General features: G+C 41.0%; 1 protein-coding gene across 1 annotated transcript in view; it reads left to right on the top strand.

Moving 5' to 3' along the window:
- FLT1 (fms related receptor tyrosine kinase 1) overlaps positions 1 to 19,987 on the top strand; it is a 159,265-nt gene that overhangs the window by 91,804 nt on the left and 47,474 nt on the right. Inside the window, exons 14-15 of the mRNA XM_033104221.1 lie at positions 3,265 to 3,411; positions 18,564 to 18,695. Of these exons, the coding sequence (XP_032960112.1) occupies positions 3,265 to 3,411; positions 18,564 to 18,695 (279 nt within the window). The remainder of the gene's footprint in view (positions 1 to 3,264; positions 3,412 to 18,563; positions 18,696 to 19,987) is intronic.

The following is a 19,987-nucleotide window of genomic DNA, read 5'->3' as shown; positions in this document are numbered from 1 at the left end:
TTATACGCGACTTACGTGAACTATTGGGAAACAAACTATGATGACCAAAATAGCCATGGCTGAGAACAAAGTGGCTGGGCAGTTCAACAGGAGGTGACAATATGACAACTCTTCAGGCTTGGGAACTCTCTAGACTGTTTCCTACTTTAGGTAACAGACTCTGTCCCACGCTAAACTTGTCTTTCACGTGGGAATTGCTTTTGTCAAGTGTGAAAGAGTAAACAATACCATTTCCCCAGAATGCCACTTTTATGGAGCCCCGAATGCTCTGAAAACAATTAGTAACCTGGAAGTTGTCAGCCCAAAGGAAAGAATAATCAATTGTATCTTGAAATTTTACCTATGGCTCTTGTGCCTGGCGTCTTTGTTCATTATAAGTCAGTGTGTTCCTTCAGGAAACAATGCCTTCGGACCACAGAACTTAAGAGCCTCAAGTTTTACGAAAGCTGAAAAAGCAAATGGAATGGCTTGGGAAGTGCTTTTGAAAACATGGTGAATTGGACATGCAGAATCTATCACTTCCTTCCCCTTAAAATTGCAATTTTCATGGGGGAAGGGAAGGGTATGCACAGTTACAGGAGATGACTTTAAGTACTTCCCAGAGATGATTTTAAGAATTCTGTAGAATAATTAATCCTTCACTGTGTAATTAATCCTTCCAGAGAATTTCAAAAAGAAAATTTTTTTTTTTTTTATTTTGCTAGTTACTCTTGTGTATGGAGTAAGGGGAGGATAATGGGAAAAGAGAAAGAAAGGAGAGCCGAGTGTGGACAAGAAGTGAGATGGAGTAGAGGGCGTGAGGCTGGTTCCTCAAACCCCATTGTATTTATGTCTGGGATGTGGCAGATCCCTGGGGCCTAACACTGAAATGTCAAAAAACCTGGGAGGAGCTGTCTTTGGCTATCGATAACCAGCAGAAATATTCAGTTATTTCTGATTTTCTCAGTTTGAAGGGACCAGCTCCATTTTTAGAAAGCAGCTATCTATTGCCATCAATTAACTCAGGTTTAAAAATATGGGTTCAATGTACCTCTTGTATTTAAAATGTCAAAATAGATTACTATAAAGTGGGAATTGATAAAATGATTCCTTGGTTGATTGGTCATTTAGAAACTAGCCAAAAATGAGACTTTTCTCCTAGAACATTTTTTTCAGAAATGGGTACAAAGAAAAAACTCAGAATACCATGTATTTCAGACATGTTTATATGACCTTTGTATTTAATTGAGAGTCCTATGTTTATTCTGCAGCCTTTCTGCTGTTTCTCTTGTCTGAAATTTGTGAAGGGCAGATCGGGCCTTTGGGAGTTCCTCATGACATTCGTGTTAAAATAAAATGTTCTCATTTATATAAGCATTGCTTTCCAATACACCTGCCAGGAAAGTCAAATCCTGCCTGTGTTGATGATGTCACAGCTTGTAGCTATGCAAACAATTTGGGTGTTGTAAGCCCTGTATTCAGACTTCCTTCTTACACTAAGGCCTGTGAGCAGTGATGGACTAGTTTGTCACTTTTACTGATGGGAAATAGGAAATGTGCTCTGAGAAGCTATTAAAAATGTAACTCAGTGTACTGGGTCCAAGTTTTAAATGAGATATGTCCAAGTTGGCTTGCCACTGTAAGAGTTATCAAAACTGAAGGATTTGACAGATGGCTACATTTTCAGTTAGGAAAAGCTATTTGGCAGGTTGTAGAGAATATAAACACAAATATTAAAATCGTTCTGCCTGGGGGCAAGACAGACCAGGAAAGACAGTGAAACAGGCAAAAGGATCATTGCTATCATTCATTCCACACAATGTTTGAAGTTTCTAAATCAGAGCACTTCCTTCAGCATTCTTTTTTGCCTTCAGATTTCATTTTGCATGAAATGAGAAAAGACTAATGATAAGCTATGGAAATCAAAACTGAATGAGAAATCTGTTTCTTCCAACAAATAGGAACCCTGTCATGTTACACTATCCCAACATGTTCTGTTACATGATGATAACTTCTTAACCTGAGGCTTCTAAACTGCTCCAATGAATGCTAATCCTGAAAGTTTTCCTGCAGGAATAAAAAGAGAAAGGTTTGGGGACCCGGCGGAATTCTGCAGGGACATGGAAGCACAGCCATGACAGTGTGTCATCTCTCATAGCATTGTAATCCCTCCTAAGCTGCTTTCACAGTTTTAGTACAATAAGATGAGGAAATCAGAAATGGTCAGAGAAAGCTCATACTGTGTGACTGAAACCAGTGACGCAGAATGTGTAAGTTATGCCCAAACTCTTGATTTCTGTTCCAGGATTTGCTCCAAGGGGGGAAACGGATCATTTCGGAGGGTGGGAAAGACGTCAGGAGCTGTCTTTATTCTTTTCCCTCGGCAGCTGGAGCTACGCATCCAGTGTCCGCCTACCTAGAATGTATGCACATCAGCAGGACTGACTGTCTTGGTTACCTAGACACTGTACTCTCTGGGGCCGTGGGGGTACTGCTGTTCCTACGTGGGATTTAATGTTGTAATGTATTGCATCCTAATGTATTAAGTTCATTTTGTTGTACTATATTGGTTGGCATTTTATTAAAGTAAATTGTATTGTATCATATTTGTATGTTTTAAGAGAAAATAATATAAAATACAATATTTGTACTATTATATAGTGCAAAAACCACAAATCTGTGCCTCTGCCTCTTGAATTCATCCTTTGGTGGCTTGCATTTGGGAAAGGAATGGAGGAAGGAAAAAAAAAATCAATAAAGCTTTCAAAGTTCAAGAACTTCTCCTGTTTGGTCTGCTGCCTTGGAATTTAGGTGACTGACAGCTGAGTAACACACATGCCCTCGCAAACACATTAATACATACGAAATTGTATTAACTCATCGCTACTATGCTATGTATTTATGTAAAAAGTCATTACAGACCTATATCCAAAATCACGTTTTTCCTTTCCGGTTCCTAAACGATGCAAAATCCTTAGGTTTTAGAAAAGCTCTCAAAAAAAGAAAGAAAACTAGTTGGCCAGGTAAAAACCTTGATATTGAAATCTAAAAATATAGAATTCAGTTCTTGGTTTTACTCTGTGTTCAAATGAATTTCAGTTTATTATACCAACTTAATAAAGAGGAAGCAGTGAGGTAACCAAAGAAGAGAAATTCAGGGAAACTATGCATGAAATCGTACCGTTGAGTTTTGCTGTTTCTCTGTATACGTCGACTGTTGATCTGTGTATACAGTAACAGAATAAGACGGGTGAGTAATACCAACTCTCTTTCTTTCTCCACTAGACCAGGAAGCGCCACACCTCCTGCAAAACCTCAGCGACCACACAGTGGCTGTCAGCAGCTCCACCACGCTCGCCTGTCGTGCCGACGGGGTCCCCGAGCCTCAGATAACCTGGTTCAAAAACAACCACAAAATCCAACAAGAACCCGGTAAGAGATGTTTTCCTGGTGTTTACTCCGCCTCCTCCTCCCCTCGTTCCCTTCCCACGCCTACCCCCTCCATCCAGTACGCCCAGAGCTCCTGCTGACAGGGCCGCAAAAACCTGGGCTCTGGTTCACGTTTATGTCAACTTCAAATATCTGAGCCAGGTCTTAAGGAGATAATATTCCCAACTCTAGAAAGATCCGTGTGGAATCTGCTTTAAATTTGGCAGGAGCCACTGAGGACAGGTCTCAGTTCAGCGCGACAACAGGGCGAGTGAGGAGCGCTCGGCACAGACGAAGTTCGGAGATTTATAATCTCAATTCACCTACACTGATTTGAATGATTTGGTAAAAAGAATATTTCAAATGATATAATACTGGTTAACAAAAATCTGAACTACTGGTCCTGCGTTCATTTTCCTTCCACAAAATATATTTTTAAAAACAACCAGACTTAAATCAGTAAGTATAAACACTGTCTATTGTCTGCCTCATAATTCTGTGGTTAAATAAGCTTAAAATGACCTTATTTATGATTTTGATTAATAATTCCATTTATGTTAAAAAATAAAATGGAATGGCCATTTACTTGCAACATCCCAACAACCTAAATCAAATCACTGGCAGTATGAAGTGGTCCTTAGGTGTGAATCCTCTGCTCAAAATTAATTCTCCGTTTGAATGTAATGCACAGAAAGGGGTGTGGTGTAACATCTTCCATTTTAAGATACCTCCAAGTATCTGAGAGGCCTTACGCTAAGCAGATCGCATCCCGTCATTTTTCTCCACAAAGCAGCAGCTCCTGTACTCACGTCGTGTGTGTCATCATCCAAATTGGAAGGGGATGACCTCCCCTTCGCCTTCTCCTCTCACCAGTCACCCAGCGGAGCAGGTTCTACCTCCTCAATCCTAAACGTCCCTCAAATCCATCCTTTCCTCTGCTGTCCTCCCGTCACTCTCTTGGTTCAGCTGCCCACTGCCGACCCCGTAAGATCTGCAGTGGAGTCCTCACTGCTCTCCCTAGCCGTCTAATCTCTCCTTGTGTCTATTTTCCACACAGCTGTGTAAAAGGCAGCTGGGAACATGTCAGTTCCCTAGTTCAAGTGTGCCACGGGCTCTTCCTCACAGGACTAAGGTCAAGAGTCTGACGGAGAAAGCCCTCAACAACTGGCCCTGCCCGTGCCTACAACTCTACGCTCGCCCTCCCCTGCCTTACACGTTGCATTGCAGCAATTGCCAACCCCTGGGAGATCACTGCACGCTGCACACACGCTGTGCTGCTTCAACCCCTATGCTTTTCCTGTGGCCCCTCTGCCTGGAGTACCTGCCCTTCTCCTCATGCCTACCCATCCCCCTTAAGGCCCAGATGGGGTGTTCACCTTCCCGAAAGTCTAACTCATCTCCTGCAAAGAGGAGGCGGGTCCTCCATGAGTCTTTATTCTTTATGAATGCTTCTATTCTATCTTCGTAAGTTTTAGAATCATAACTTCCCATGTGTCTGTATTATCTCTGCATATTTCTGCTCTTCTCTTACTACACTGTATCACCATTCATGTGTAAGCTCTCTTACTACGTATGTGTATCATATCATGCCCTCACCCTCTTTGTCTTATTTGCTTCGTATTTGTCTTTTTATCCTCAGAAACTGGCATAGTGTATGACAATCAATGAATGTTTCATGAATGAATGAATGAATGAATGAATGAATGGTTTTCAGAAAATCTTATTCTATCCTTAGCAAGTTCACTTGGTAGCAAAAATGGCTACACTTGGTGGGGAGAGGGGAGCTGTGTCATAGAAATTTAAAAGCTAAAGGGACTTTTGGAATGTCTTTAGTCTCATCTGTAATATAGAAAATTTAGGTCCAAAGAGGTAAAGTGATTTGTCCAAGAAGACACACTATTAAGATGGGTAGTTTCATAGAAAACAAATACTTTGAGGTATTCTACCAATATAAGAGGATGAATAAATACACAAATAAATAAATAGCTTGTGAAGCCATACCTGTAATGTCCTCCCCTTAGAGATTCAGAGTTCACACCAGTGTACTGAACTCTCAAAGCAGTCCTGTACTAAAGAAATCAGGTCAACTGTGGTTTCAAGTTCTGTATTTCCCCAACTTTCTTGGTCACAAAATACTTTTTATGAAATGTTAATGTAAGATGTTCGGTGGTTCTTTGAAAAAAGTACATTTGACAAGTTCAGTTTTCATAATTTGGATGTAGGTTAAAGAATTAATGTGAACCCATTTTGAAAGCTCATGACGATTCTGGGACTAGAGGACAAACAAGACAAGAGACTGGCCCATGACCATCCCTGCCGACAAAGGGAATGAGGCGTCAGGGAGGGTTTGAGTCCAAGCATTGTCCCCATGGCTCAGGGATTTGGGCAACGCATTTATCCTTACTCTTTGAGCCTTTATTTCCTTATTTATAAAATTGGGGTAATACTGACCACACAGTTTATGTGGTGAGATTTAAATGAGTTAATACAACAAAGCTGGCACGTAGTCATGACTTAGTAAATGCTACCTTCTGACCCACTTCATTTATACAGATATTGGCCAATGGGGTGTCAGAATTCGTTTGAAGGTGTCAGAAGGTTTAATTAGTTAAGTCTGCTCAAATGTCAAACGACTCTAAATCCAATAATCTCCCTCCCAGCTTTCTTTAATCTTCTGAAAAGAAGAATATCTAAAAAGAGTCTTATCTAAATTCTTATAAAATCTTTTCTAGATATTCTAATATGCTACTGTTTGCACTTACTGAATTCAACTATACTAAGTTGTCGATTTTCTCTCTCTCTTCCCTTTATTCACTCTTTAAAACTACTACGCCTTTTGGAAAGGGACTTTTTAATTTTCCAGAGATAATCTCTTACATGTATATATAGTATTTATAGAGTGTCATATGTAAGATTCCCGTTTGAGGCCGCACATTCAGCAGCCCGTGCAATATGCTCTATGACTATGTTCTTGCATGTAGATATCTTCAAAAATACCAACTCTTTTATGGTTAGTTGTTTAAACAAAACTATGAGTCTACTTACACGTAACCAAAGTCATATTCCTTGACTCACTGGTTGTTCCAAAGCTGAAATGGAAAAATCGCAAGATCACAGCCTGAAAAAGACTGAAAAGTAGTTCATAATATTCTAAGCCTTTGGAAAGCCAGACTGAGTTTAAAAGCCCTGAGAATCAACTGTACACCCGCTAGAGACTTGAGGTGCCTCTCTTCTATGAAGCCTGGCCACTCAGGAAGAATTTATATACTGACAGTATTTTAGTGACCTTGGACCACTGATAGGATCTGGCCCATGATCACTGTTATTTGTTAAATGACAACTTACTCTATTCCAAAGAAAATAGGAGAGAGGAAGCAGGGCACACATGAGAGCTCACCCTCCAGACGACAGGCCGTCAAATGCCTGCTGAAAGGACTTCGGGGAGTAGAGCATTTTTCCTCCCTTCTCATTTCCTTTCAGGAAAACCTGTCAGTGGGGCACAGTGATTCTATAGAAAAAATGCAATTTCAAGAAAGTGTTCTGGAAGCTGAGTAGTCAAGTCCCAAGCCAAAGGGCAGCGAGCAGGCACAAAAAGGGCCCTCGGCAGGCAGGCGCAGGAAAGCATGGACGCTGCCCAGGAGGCACTGTCCACCAGGGCGACCCTTGCTCGCCATGGCGGACGGAAACCTCATACCCATTACACTTGTTCCTCTTGACTGTGAATAAACCTCCCCTTTTGATCCATTCTGTGACCTCTTGCAACATACGGAACTGTAGTTTGACACGGCCAAGGTCAGCAGCTTGTTTTGTCTGCAGGGCAGTCGGTGCTTGAGGGACCAGTAGCAGAGAAAAAGAAATGCGGAATGAAGAAAAACAAAGAGGAGAGAAATAGAGAAATATGGGGATGTGCAGGGGGATGGGGAAGGGTAGACTCCTGGCCATTTCCCAGAGATCTCAGGGACTGTCCCCTGTCCGAAGTCACTAAGCCCCCAACTAGAGCCCCTGTTCGGGCTCTTAGCGTAGGAGGAGGTCTCCAATCTACACTAAAGACTGGGTGACGAAAGAAGGCACCTGCATACACTACATTAAATAAGTCTTCTCTCTCTCAGCAAAATCATTGTGCATAGAGGAGGTTTTTCTAATTCACATGTCTAGAATTTGCACAGAAACCCTCCTCCACCCCCAGTACAAACTTGAAACAGTTTAACCAGGACCTAAAGTGCCACAGTGCCACACAGCAATGCAGCTGGGGTCACACTATGCCCAATTCAATTAAGGAAAATATGCACACAAATATATTCTCAGATAATCTATTCGTTGAACTCGGCCCGTCGCTTGCATGACTCTAAATTGCTGCTGAGAAAGACAAATTAAGAAAGTTTATTCCTTCTCCACCCCACAACCAAGTGAAGAACTTGATTTTTAAACAATAAGATTGTATATTAGCTTACGTAGCCATCTTATTCAACTCAGATATAATTAAACTGAACACCTCTGCAAAATAAAATAAAACTCAGAAGACATACTATGTATCATGCCCCCAACACACGCACACACTTTAGAGGAGGGCCAGTCTTCTGATGGAATGGGTTTGGATATGTCCTTTTATTGCTTTAATCCCAAGTTATAAATTCTTGTGAAGTATAAATCTACTTTTCTTGCTTCAAAAATATTTCAGCGTTCTATTTGTAGTCAATATCATAAAGTTTTGCAAATGTTTAAGCATTTGAATCAAATATAGTTTTTAAACTTTAATTCAGTGGCTCTTTGGTGATGGTAAAGAAGCCTACAATTTCATTTTTAAAACTACTGTTATTTATTTTAATTAAATAAGTGACACATGAATACATTGTCATCGTAAAAGATTACATAATACAGATATACAGAATTAGCTATAAAATTTTCCCTTATGGAGAATTAACACATGTAACTGCTTAATGTGTATTTTGTCAACAATTTTTTCCATTGTTTACCTATATATGTGCATATATACAAATGTGGGGCACATACATATATATGTGGGGCGAGTGTGGGACAAATGATAAATGGGATTCATTCATTCATTCATTCATTCATTCAACTGCTATTCACTGAGAGCCGACTCTGTGTCAGGAATATGCTAGGAACAAGATAGGGACCTTGAATTTACGTTCTAACAGAAAATTACAGGTAATAAGTTTAACAAAGAAATGAAACTATAAGCATACAGCATACAATCAGTAATCACTGCTGTGATGAACAAAAGACGATAACGGATTACAGTGAATGACCAATAGTGCGGTTATACGGGAAAGCCAGCATCTCTAAGATAAATCTGAGTTGGGGTCATGCTACGTACTCTGTTTTGTGACTAGTTTTTATCACAATATGTTTTGGAGGTCTTTCCATGTCAGTATATATGATTCTGCCTCCTTCTTTTCAGCAGCCGTATGGTATATATTCCCATCATTTAGTGAGCTATTCTTCTACTGACACTAGTACCGCGTTGCATAAGAGGCAATTGCCATACTATTTCCCTGCCTTAAAACGGTCCTAGGGACAGTATGTACCTACACACAGAAAGGCCACTTAGATGAATGGCAGTATCCTGCAGTATAAATGCGCCCACCCTCATGGAGGGGCTATGGCAAATCTGAACATGTCACAGAACTCCCTCGGGCAGGGAGGGCGCACGTGTGTTTACAATTTGTAGACACACACAATTGATAGCTAAGGTTTCATAGCTAATAACCATAGAGTTAGCACCCCTTGACACGTCTTCCAAGACCATTTAAAGTACCTGAATCATCTTGAAATAATTCATTAGAGAACAGCAAAGTTCACAGCGAGTAGGCACAAAAATGCTTTTCATTTTTAGATGTTTAGAAATACATGTGTTCTGGGCACGGTTTCAAGGTGCGCACTTCAACCGCAACCCCTTCAAGTCAACCAGTTTACAATTTCTTGAAAGCTTTTGGAAACTCCTGTTATCATAACCCAATTTTGTGAGTTAAACTAGTGAAGCACTAGACATTACCCCAAATGAAAGGACTTTTGTTTATGGCTTTTCCCTTATTACATGTAGAGGAGTATTACACAGCTTTCTCACCACTGCCCTCGATCTCATTCTTTTCCAAGAGCCCCCCTTCTTTCTCTGTCTTTTTCATGGCTAAAGAGCAGTCTCCTCAGGATCACACTGCCCCTCAGAATTCCTTGAGACCATATGTTTTAAACAGCTCCTAATTCTCTTCCAATTTAACACATGATCATAAGGCTGCTTTCACTGTGTCTCAGATTATTCCACACGTCAGCAGTTTGTTTTCCTTCCATCTGCAAAGGCTTTGTTTGCGAGGAGTCTTAATCTTAGGGTAAAATTCTCCACAGAGAAGGAAGAAGCCACATGGTGAACACTTGAAAACACTGGAATCGTTCCTCATTTTAGTTCCACGTAATGAGTCCACCATCCGTCATTTCCCAATGTCGTCAGCCTATGTAGTTTACTAAACTTGGATTTCTCTTCCCTTGACATAGTTTTCCAAACCTCCAAAGTTTGAGTGGATATGTGAAATCTCCTTTATGTTCTTTGTGGAAAGTCAATCAGACATCTTATCTCTAATTTTCTTGGGTGACTTTTAGCTATCTTGAATCTATATATTGGTTCTTATGGTCCTTAGTTCAGAGAGAGCTCTTAGCTAACCAATGCCTCTAAGAGCTACCAATCTGCAGGTATGATTACTTACAATGTGCCTAGAACTGTATACATCACCATTACCATAGCTACCATTTATTGAAAATATATCATGTGCCAACTTCAAGAATTTATCATTAGTTAGAGAGCCAAGACTATCATAACCATAACAAACAAAATTTACTTTTTATTTTACTCAAACAACAAACATTAATTACCTACCACGAGCCAGACATTATGTTGTATTCTAGAGAAAATGAAAATGAGCAAAACTTAGTCCTTACCTTTGAAAAACATAATAGGTACAAAGTCGATTCGTAAACATACAACATGAATGGTACGAATTCCACTGATACAAATGAGCACCTCTGATTGGGGTGTTTGGGGTAAGCTTCATGAAGGAGATGTCATCTGAATCGGACTTTGGGTGAAGAAGAGACTTTTGGTGGTGACAATTTGGCCACATTGGATGGACATAATGTTCTCTAAGTCAGAAGTACAGATGCTCAACAGAGCAACAAAACAAGACTCACTGGTCAGACTTGCAGCCAATTTAGGAAAGCAACAAGTCAAAGTCAGATTTCTGTGTAAGGAACAGAAGGCAAACACAAAGTGTGCCTTTATTTCATCAAATAGGTGAATCCAAGAGCTCTACAGATTTATTAACTCAGTGGAGAACTGGATTAAAGTTCTACTCCATGCTCTTCCCTGGGCAATGTGGTGCTTATATGTAAGTGGCAAGATTGCCCTTCACCTTATGGTAGAAATGAGTATCAATGATCACCCTAAATGTAAATGGACTGAACTCACCAGGAAAAAGGCACAGAGTAGCAGATCAAAAAATAAAACCCAACCGTATGCTGCCTCCAAGAGATGCATCTCAGCTGCAAGGACAAATACAGACTCAAAGTGAAAGGGTGGAAAACGATATTCCAAGCAAATGGCATCCAGAGAAAAGTGGCTGTAGTCATACTGATATCTGACAAAACAGACTTCAGGATAAAAAAGGCAACAAGAGACAAAGATGGACATTTCATAATGATAACGGGGACGATACAACAAGAAAACATAACACTTATCAATATATATGCCCCCATATCTATTAGGGGCATATATATAGATAACTGTTATGATAAGGGAGCACCAAAATACACAAAGCAACTACTAACAGAACTAAAGGGAGAAATTGACCAAAACACAATTATAGTAGGGGACCTAAATACACCATTGACAGCTATGGATAGACCATCCAAACAGAAAAGAAAAGAAATAAAAGTATTTGTAAAGTCCCTTGAAAATACTGAAAACTTGGGGCGGCTGGTTAGCTCAGTTGGTTAGAGCTTGGTGCTCTTAACAACAAGGTTGCCAGTTCGATCCCCACATGGGCCACTGTGAGCTGCGCCCTCCACAACTAGATTGAAACAACTACTTGACTTGGAGCTGAGGAGTCCTGAAAAACACTTAAAAAAACAAAACAAAAAAAAAACCAGAAGTGGTTAGACATGTGTTTAAAATTTAGGCAGCATCCCATGGATAAATATATAGACCAACATTGCCAAAAACTGATCCACAACCCCCATCAGGAACCAACACAATAGGCAATTCAAGTCCTGACACTGAATCTCCATCAGATTCCTTGGAGTACACTATAAACTCCTGCAAAAATAACTCAGTGTGAAGTTTTACTTGACTCTTTAAGGCTAATATTTTAGCAGAACTCTAAAAACTGCCTGAGTTTGCATTTCTAAGCACTAGGAACTGGAGCTCTTTGAATCATTAAGATGACAAAATAACCTGACATACAATTTCATAGACCAAGGACAGCTGGGCCTTCTGCAGGTGGCAAGTCAATACTACCACCTATGGAGTCAGCATTAACTACCACCGTAGCTTCCTAACACTGACAAACAGTGCAAAGCTCACTCCTTTCCTCACCCCCTAAATTCCCTTTGTCATTGTCTTGGTTTGTTTGGACACTGGCTCAGTGACTGAGTGTCTGCTGTCTGTCCACACAGCACTAGACACTGAGGCCTCAGCACTGAGGAAGGCAGAGTTTCTGCTCTCCGAGAGCCTGCAGTGGAGTGGGCAACTTAAGACCGTCAGCGAATTTACTACCAAATGGGAAGCGCCAGAGCGGAGGCATGCACAGGGTGATCCGAGAGGAACAGAGAAGGGACCCAAGGGTGTCAGAAGATGCTTCCCACAGCAGCTAATCCTTGAGTTCAAAATTCATAACAACTGAATGCTAATCAAGTGGCCAGGTCAAGAAAGTAACATGTGCAAAATCACAGAGGCTTATGAGTGGCCGAGAGATCAGTATGGCTCACACCAAGGATACATTTAGGGATGGCGCAGGCACACGAACCGGAACGCTAGGCAGAGCCAGATCATGGAGGTCTTTGCTTGATAAAAATATAATAGCGTCTCCCCGTGGACATCCTCTAGGTCAAGGTCATGTTCAATCTACCTAGCACACACTTTATTATTGGCACTCACAGCAAACTTATGTAAGTTGACTTGGTTGCCAGCATTGAAAAACCATGAGCTTCAACGTGAAAAATTCAGATTTGTCTTCTCTTTAAAATTCAGAAGACAACACTGTACTCAAAGTCCCAAATTTCAATTGATGGGAGCTAATGCTTCCACCTTCAGATGGGAAAAGACGGTGTGCCTGCCGTGACTCGCCCCCATCTACTGATGCTACGTGTCAGGCCCCCGAAGACGTCTACATTTGTAAATCCTGCTCTGTGTCCTGTTGGTTCAATCTGATACAGCTCCCTTTAGTAAAGGCAAATAATCGTAAGTATCCATGGGAATTCTTATGTTTTTAGTGGCTAGGAATAACTTAGGTGGTCCCTCTAGAAGCAAGGCCTACACTTAAATTATCTCAACAACCCAAAATAGACCATCACGTTTCTAAATGAGTCTACATGGTAGATATAATGACTAACACCCAAAGGGGAAAGAGAAAATTCAGGTAGTGTCTCTTCCAAGAACCCAACACCATTTTGCATAACAACAAAAATTACAACATATCTAGGAATAAATGCAACTGATAAGCAAGATATGTAAAGAGAAAAATCATAAAATTACCAAATGATATATAAAAGAAGACCTAAATAAAGATATTTGATATTCTTAAATGGAAACATTCATTATTAAGTTAAACCATTTTTGAGCCATTTTTGTATATTAAAGTATTGGCAATTTCATTTATTTCAACCTAAAAATAAACATGACGATTTCTCCCCATTGTTATATAAATTCAGTGGAATTCCCATCAACATCCCAACAGTACTTTTTACAGAATTTGACAAGCTAAATCTGAAATTCATATTGAAGTATAAAGGGCCAAGACAATTTTGAAGAAGGGATCATGCCATACCAAATATCAAAACATCAGCAAGTAATCATAACGTGTGGGATAAATAGGTCACTGTAAACAGACAGAGGGCCTGAAAACAGAGCCATACAAACATGTGGAAACTTAGTATCTGGCAGAACTGACACCACAACTCAGTGGGAAAAGAACAGATTATTGAGTAAATGATGCTGGGATAATTGGCTATTTGTATGGTAAAAATCAGATTCTTACCTCACACCATACACATACTCCTCTCTCTCAAAAATCCAGATAGACTGAAGACCTAAATGAGAAAAGACAAAACTCTAAATAAATCTTTAAAACAGGTGGATTTTTTTTTTGATTTTTAGAAGAAAGTATATAAGGGAGATGCTTTATATCAGAGTAAGAAAAGTTTTTTTTAAAAAAAAAACAAGTAACAAAAAGCACAAAGGATAATGGAAAACATATAATTTTAAAGGCTTTTATATTAAAAACTCACCATAAACAAAATTTAAAAGACTTCACAGAATGGGGGAAGACTTGCAACACATTTAACCAAAAAAAGGATCAGTACCCAACAAAATATATTTTAAAAATCCTAGAATTCAGACTAATAGAAAAATGGGCAAAGGACATGAACAGACATTTCATAGGAAAAGCCTGAATGGCCACCAAAATTGTTTTCCATTTAGATGTTCCACCTAACTAGTAATCAGAGAAATATAGATGAAACCTACAGTGAGAAGCCATTTCATACCCATCATTCTGCCACTAGTTGAAACATCTGATAGAACCAAGTATCACTAAGTATATGGGGGAAGGAGAGCTCTTACTCATTGCTGGTTGAAGTGGAACTTGGTATATCTTGGAAGACAATTTTGTAATACTTGATGGAGTTGAAATGGGATTACCCTATAACCCAGCACAAGGAAATGCATGTAAGTACTGACTCATAGCTGTGTCAGACGTGCATTGTAGCCTTTTTTGTAATGGCAAAAAATTGAAAACTACCTAACCATCCTACAGTAGAGAAGTGGATTTTTTAAAATCCGTGGATTTTTTTCTACAGTGAAATATTATACATCATAAAAATGAACTCCAGCTACGTGTATCAACAAGAATATTAAAACATTGTTGAATAGAAAAAAAAAAAGTTGAAAAAGTATACATCCTGCATAATACCATTTATTTAGCATTTTTTAACCCACAAAACAATATTATATAGTGATACATAGCTATGTAGAGAAAGCACAAAAACATTCATGAGAATGACATGCACCTTCAGGACAGAGGTACCTCTGGGGAGAGAGGGAGAAGGAAAGGATAAAGTAACTATAAATTTTATTCATATAAAAGAGGAGTCTAAAGCAAATACAGCAAAATGTTGACATCTCATTAGCTTAATGGTGGGCACATGGGTTATATTTTTTCTGTACTTTTTAAATATTTAAAATTAATCACCATGAAAAATTTAAACTACTAAAGAGAGCCCTTTTTAAAAGGTGAGTTCCTTAGTAGAACAGAGCCTGTATCACGGGATCTGGTCATAGAAAGTGAGTAGGAGCAGCAGGTTAAGGCATTAAAGAGACTAAAGGAGACAACCATGTATAAGTATGGGCAGAAGATCTGCAGAATGGGAAAAAATAATAAGGGCAGTAACTGGCCGATTTTTGTGAGAAGGGAAATAAATAGCAAGAGAATGAGAAAGGCCACTCGGAGTCTCACTGGGCCCTATCTGATGGTGACGCATCGGTGTCTGTGCCATTTGTTATGGTGCAATGCGAGGGCGAGTCAGAAAGAAGAGCTCTGCTTGTTGGTTTTGGACACCCTCGCACCCCATGTCCTCTCCTCCGTGTAGTGGAAAGAGGAAACTGGGCCAGACGGTGTTAGCTCATCAGCATGCTTGGCACTATCCTCTCACCTCCACCATTACACATCTGTCTCCGTGGGTGAAATCCAAGTCTTCTGACTTTATTTGTTCATGATGTTAGCCTGAAACTGGGATTTGAGTTCAGGTCTGCTGCCGTGGAGATGATTATGGGTAACGAGATAGTCGCCATTATAAACATTCATTGCTCCTGACCACCCACTATCCAGCCACACTTTTATGTTCTCTGATTACCACTTATAACGTATAGCTTACACTTTTCAAAGCTTCAATGCTTTCACTTAAATTATCTCAACTGACTTCACAGCAATACCAGGAAATAGGCACAGTAGGCATTATTCTCATTTTACTGATGGGGAAACAGCCACAAAGAGATGAAACAGTTTAGCCAAGGTTTCGGCGGGGATCTCTCGTTTTTTCCCCCGTTATCTGGGCTTAGAACATTGGAACCCGCTTGGCCTATCTCTGTCTATTCCTGTATCCAAAAAAGCACCAATTCCTGTAGGTTGTTTCTACAAAGTGTCTGTTTCCATTTCTTCCTTTCCACTTCCTTTCCCACCATCCAGATTTGGATCGTTCTCCAGCTCTTGCCTGAGTTACAACTGGTGAGCTGGATGTCCACATGCCCCTTTTTCCCCATTCCCATCCATCCTGCATTCCCCTTCTAGACTAAACTTCCTTTAACACTGCTTTTGTTATGTCGTTTCCCTGCTCAAAAATCTTTGCGGACCTCTCTTTCCTTCTACAATGAATGGAAACTCCTCAGCCAGGATTTCAAAGCTCTCTGTAATCGGAACTCACCTTTTCAAGTGCTCAGAACAGGTGCTTTGAAAATAAAAAATGGCTACCAAATACATGAAAGAACGTCCAGAGAAACACAGGTTACAATGACAATGATTTTCATCTATCAAACAAGCAAAGTTCTGTGTTTTATATTTTTTAGGTGATACTGCTCAGTCCTGGCAGGAGACTGATAAAAAGTCTCCTACCGTCTGCTGTTTTAGGTGCTAATTGGTATGCTCTTTTTGGAAAGCAGTTTGGTTATATGAATCAAGACCTTCTGACCTAATAAATCTGTTTCTGGAACTCTATGCTAAGGAAATAATCTGAAATACGAAAAACCTTTATGCCTGAAGACGTTAATTGCATAATTATAGTTATGGGCAACAAGATGTAACCTAGTGCCAATCGCTAGGGTACATGCACATAAAAAAGGATTACATTAAAAGTATATAAGAATATGGGGGAATATTTATGCTATGATATCGGGGAGGAGGTCAATATTTAAAGTTGTATAATCATTAGGAGAAATCTTACAACTTTTCACTACTGAATTGTTTACTTTCCCTCCCAGCACACTATTTCGTACCTTTTTCTCTCTCTATTCAAACCTCCGGAATTCCCTCTTCTTCCTGAAGTTAAACAGATGAGTGCCTCTTATTTATTGGGACTATGTATCACCAAATTGTCCAATTTACCTGTCCCTTTATACTCTACCATCCCTCCTGTTAAAACGAATTAACTATCCCGACTCCTATCCAAGGTCGGTCTGGCCACTGAAGTCCCCCCGCTCTCACGTCTTCCGTATTTCAGGGCTCTGCTCAGACGTCACCTCCTCAGAGACCCTGCCCAAAAAAACATCCCATCTCAAATAGCTGCCTCACCCTCCTTAACCCGTGATCTCCTTAACTTGGTTTATTTTCTTCCCAGACTTTGTTGCTACTTGAAGTTACATTATTAATTTGTAATTCTCCAAAACTATAAGCCCTTCGTAAGCAAGGATTTATTTGCCTTGCTTAGTATTGTATCACCAGCATACAATAGTTTAGTAATGATGGGAGCTCAAAAATATTTATTATATGCACGAACAAACTGTGTGAAAAAGTCCACTTTTAAAACACTAAAGGGAAAACATCTGGGAGGTAAGACTGTAGGTTTGTTTTTTACATTTTCTTTATGCTTTCCAGTATTTCTCAAATTTTCTATATTGAATACGTTATAATCAGGGGGAATACAAACTATATAAGAAAGTATAGCCTAGAGTCTGGTCAGGCCCATTGTATCACTATTCCAGAACAAGCATTCAGTGAATGTTCACTTCCGTGGCATGCCCTCTGTGCCACTGAAATGAAGCCCTCCCTTGTCCCCTCACCTCTGCTAATCCTTTAGACCTCAGCTCCAGGCCCACCTCCTCCATGCCGCCTTCCCTGAGTCTTCCTATCCTTACTCACCTCCCTCCTGGCCCCAGATTTTGCATTTAACTGGGTATGTGCCACATTTAGTCATTCTCATTCATTGCTTTGTTTGCTGACGAAGGTGTGTGTCTGAGAGTGAGAGAGTGAGAGTGGAGAGAGAGGGAGGGAGTACGTACCTATGTGTGTTATTCTCCTTCCTCAGCAGATCCCGCGTCCTGGCCTGCCCCCCACCCCCAAGGTCTCTAGCGCAGAGTAATGGCAGAGGAAGCACCCAATACATACTTGGTGAGAGTACTTGGTGTTGGAGCTGCTGGGTCTCGGAGCCAGGCCCGGAGATTCCCGGGGCTCCTTCCATGACATCACGCTCCGTAGCGCGACTTAAGGTCACATTTACCTCACACTCTTTATGTGCCACGCTCTTGCCGTTCATCTTCCTATTATATCAGTCGGAACTGCCTTCCCATGCATTTTAAGACTGAAACATAGAAAGGTTAAGCAACTTGCCTAAAGTGACAAAGCCTGAAGTGGTAAGGCCTAGGTTAAAACACAGCCCACGCTTTCTCCCACCGTGACAAGCGAAACATGCTTCCCCTTGGCCCATAGGCCACCAACGGGCTTTCCATCAACTGCATGCTCTTGGTGAAGTTGCTTCACTTGCCACCTGGTTCCATGTGGATAACATGGAGACCACAATACCTCACAGGTGGCTGTGGACGCAAGGTCGGAAGCGCCCCGCGTAGCACCCAGCACCAGCGGGCACTGAGGGAATGCAGGTACTATCACTAGAGACGCTACCTCCTCGGTATTTTAAAGCTGGGTATCGCAGCTCCATCGCATTTCTTTCGCACAGTGAATGGCCTTGGTCAGAGCTCTGCTGGGTGGTGAAGGTGCTGTAAAAAAGCCTGGACCAGAGAAAACAAATAAGCAGCCCAGCCAGGTTAGCCGGGGCTCAGATTTCCTAGTCTGAATGCATAATGAAAGGAAGAGGGTTGTGTTACAGAAACGGCTGTTTCTGTTTGTTATCCAGACCCGCTAATGTAAACATCTCTCGCTCCTCAGGAATTATTTTAGGACCAGGAAGCAGCACGCTGTTTATTGAAAGAGTCACAGAAGAGGACGAAGGCGTCTATCGCTGCAGAGCCACCAACCAGAAGGGGTCTGTGGAAACCTCCGCGTACCTCACCGTGCAAGGTAAACAGCTGCTTCAGAAGCAACCAGAAACTCTTCAGACATCTACTTCCCTGTTTGTTTAACTTTTCACCTCCCAGTCTCCCACTGCTCCTCCAGTCCAAGCCTTGCCCTGACCTCCTGCCCTCTTCCTTCCCCTGCCCCCCCTCCCCCCCAAGGGCCTGTCTGGTTCCACCCAGCGAGGCAAAAGGTGAAGACACTGGCTTGAGAGCTGCCATCTGAACATAGTCTCCATGGGGGGAGGGGTTCCCAGAAGAGAGGAAAGCCAGCTGCTGCCAGCGTGATGACACTGACGCACAGAGAATGACCTGAGTGGCCACACCTGTGAGAAATATAAGGAGCAAGACGATGGGTGTAGATGGGGAAAAAAATCCACACACTGGAAATCGTGCATTCTTTTTTCCATTTCCAATTCCCATGAGTTAGACATAGCTTCCAAATGTTTTCATAAGCTGGTTTGTAACATGAAGTACACTGCAAAATAGTATCAGAGAGAAGCAACACATAATAAACAGACCACATTTGAGAAAAATATTCCAAGGGCTTCCTCTTTATAACGGCCTCAGATAGTTTGTTGAGCAGCAAAATCCAAAGAGGCCTAGTCCTACCCTGGGCTGCGCCCATGTGGCTTCCATTTAGAAAACAGTGTAGACCTCAATTTCAATTCTCTAAAGCCAAGAATCACCCAAAACATAACATTTATAGCATCGTAAAATATCAAATTGACACCTCTTAGATGTAAATGTCCCACAGCACATTAAGGTTTTACATGAAAAGATGGAATTTGTTCAGTAGCCTGTTTCCAAACACTCCCCAGTAGACTTTGGCATATGTAAGTATTTCTGGGGGGAAGTGGGGAGAAGGCGCTATGTATTCATACATCAGCTCTTCTGCCCTGGGAACTTACATGGCTTACAGATCCTAACTCTGAGAATTCAGACTCCCTACAAACGAAACTCCATTCCCTTCTTTCACAGGGAGATGATTTTGGAGAGTCTCCTGAAAAATCTGAAACTACTCCACCACAAATTTACACTTGCAGCAAAAGTGGAGGGTGGCATCCCCACACACTTTCAGTCACAGTCCTATTTGTCTCCCAAATAATCCTTGTTAACAGGGAGAAAGCCATTTATTAAGCGTGACTCTCTCTTTTAACACCTCCTTCTTCAAAGGACTGTTAATTTATCTCTTAACAAGGACTCCAGATGTGACCCTGTGGAGTAGCTGCACCAGGCCAGGGAGCGGCTTCCCTGTGAGAGGAGCAGCTGCAGAGGGCACGCAGGGCTCCCTCATCC

The sequence above is a fragment of the Rhinolophus ferrumequinum genome, chromosome 4, assembly GCF_004115265.2.
Source record: "Rhinolophus ferrumequinum isolate MPI-CBG mRhiFer1 chromosome 4, mRhiFer1_v1.p, whole genome shotgun sequence".
NCBI lineage: Eukaryota > Metazoa > Chordata > Mammalia > Chiroptera > Rhinolophidae > Rhinolophus > Rhinolophus ferrumequinum.
Note: the sequence above shows the minus strand (reverse complement) of the source record. Positions and strands in the feature narration are given on the sequence as shown.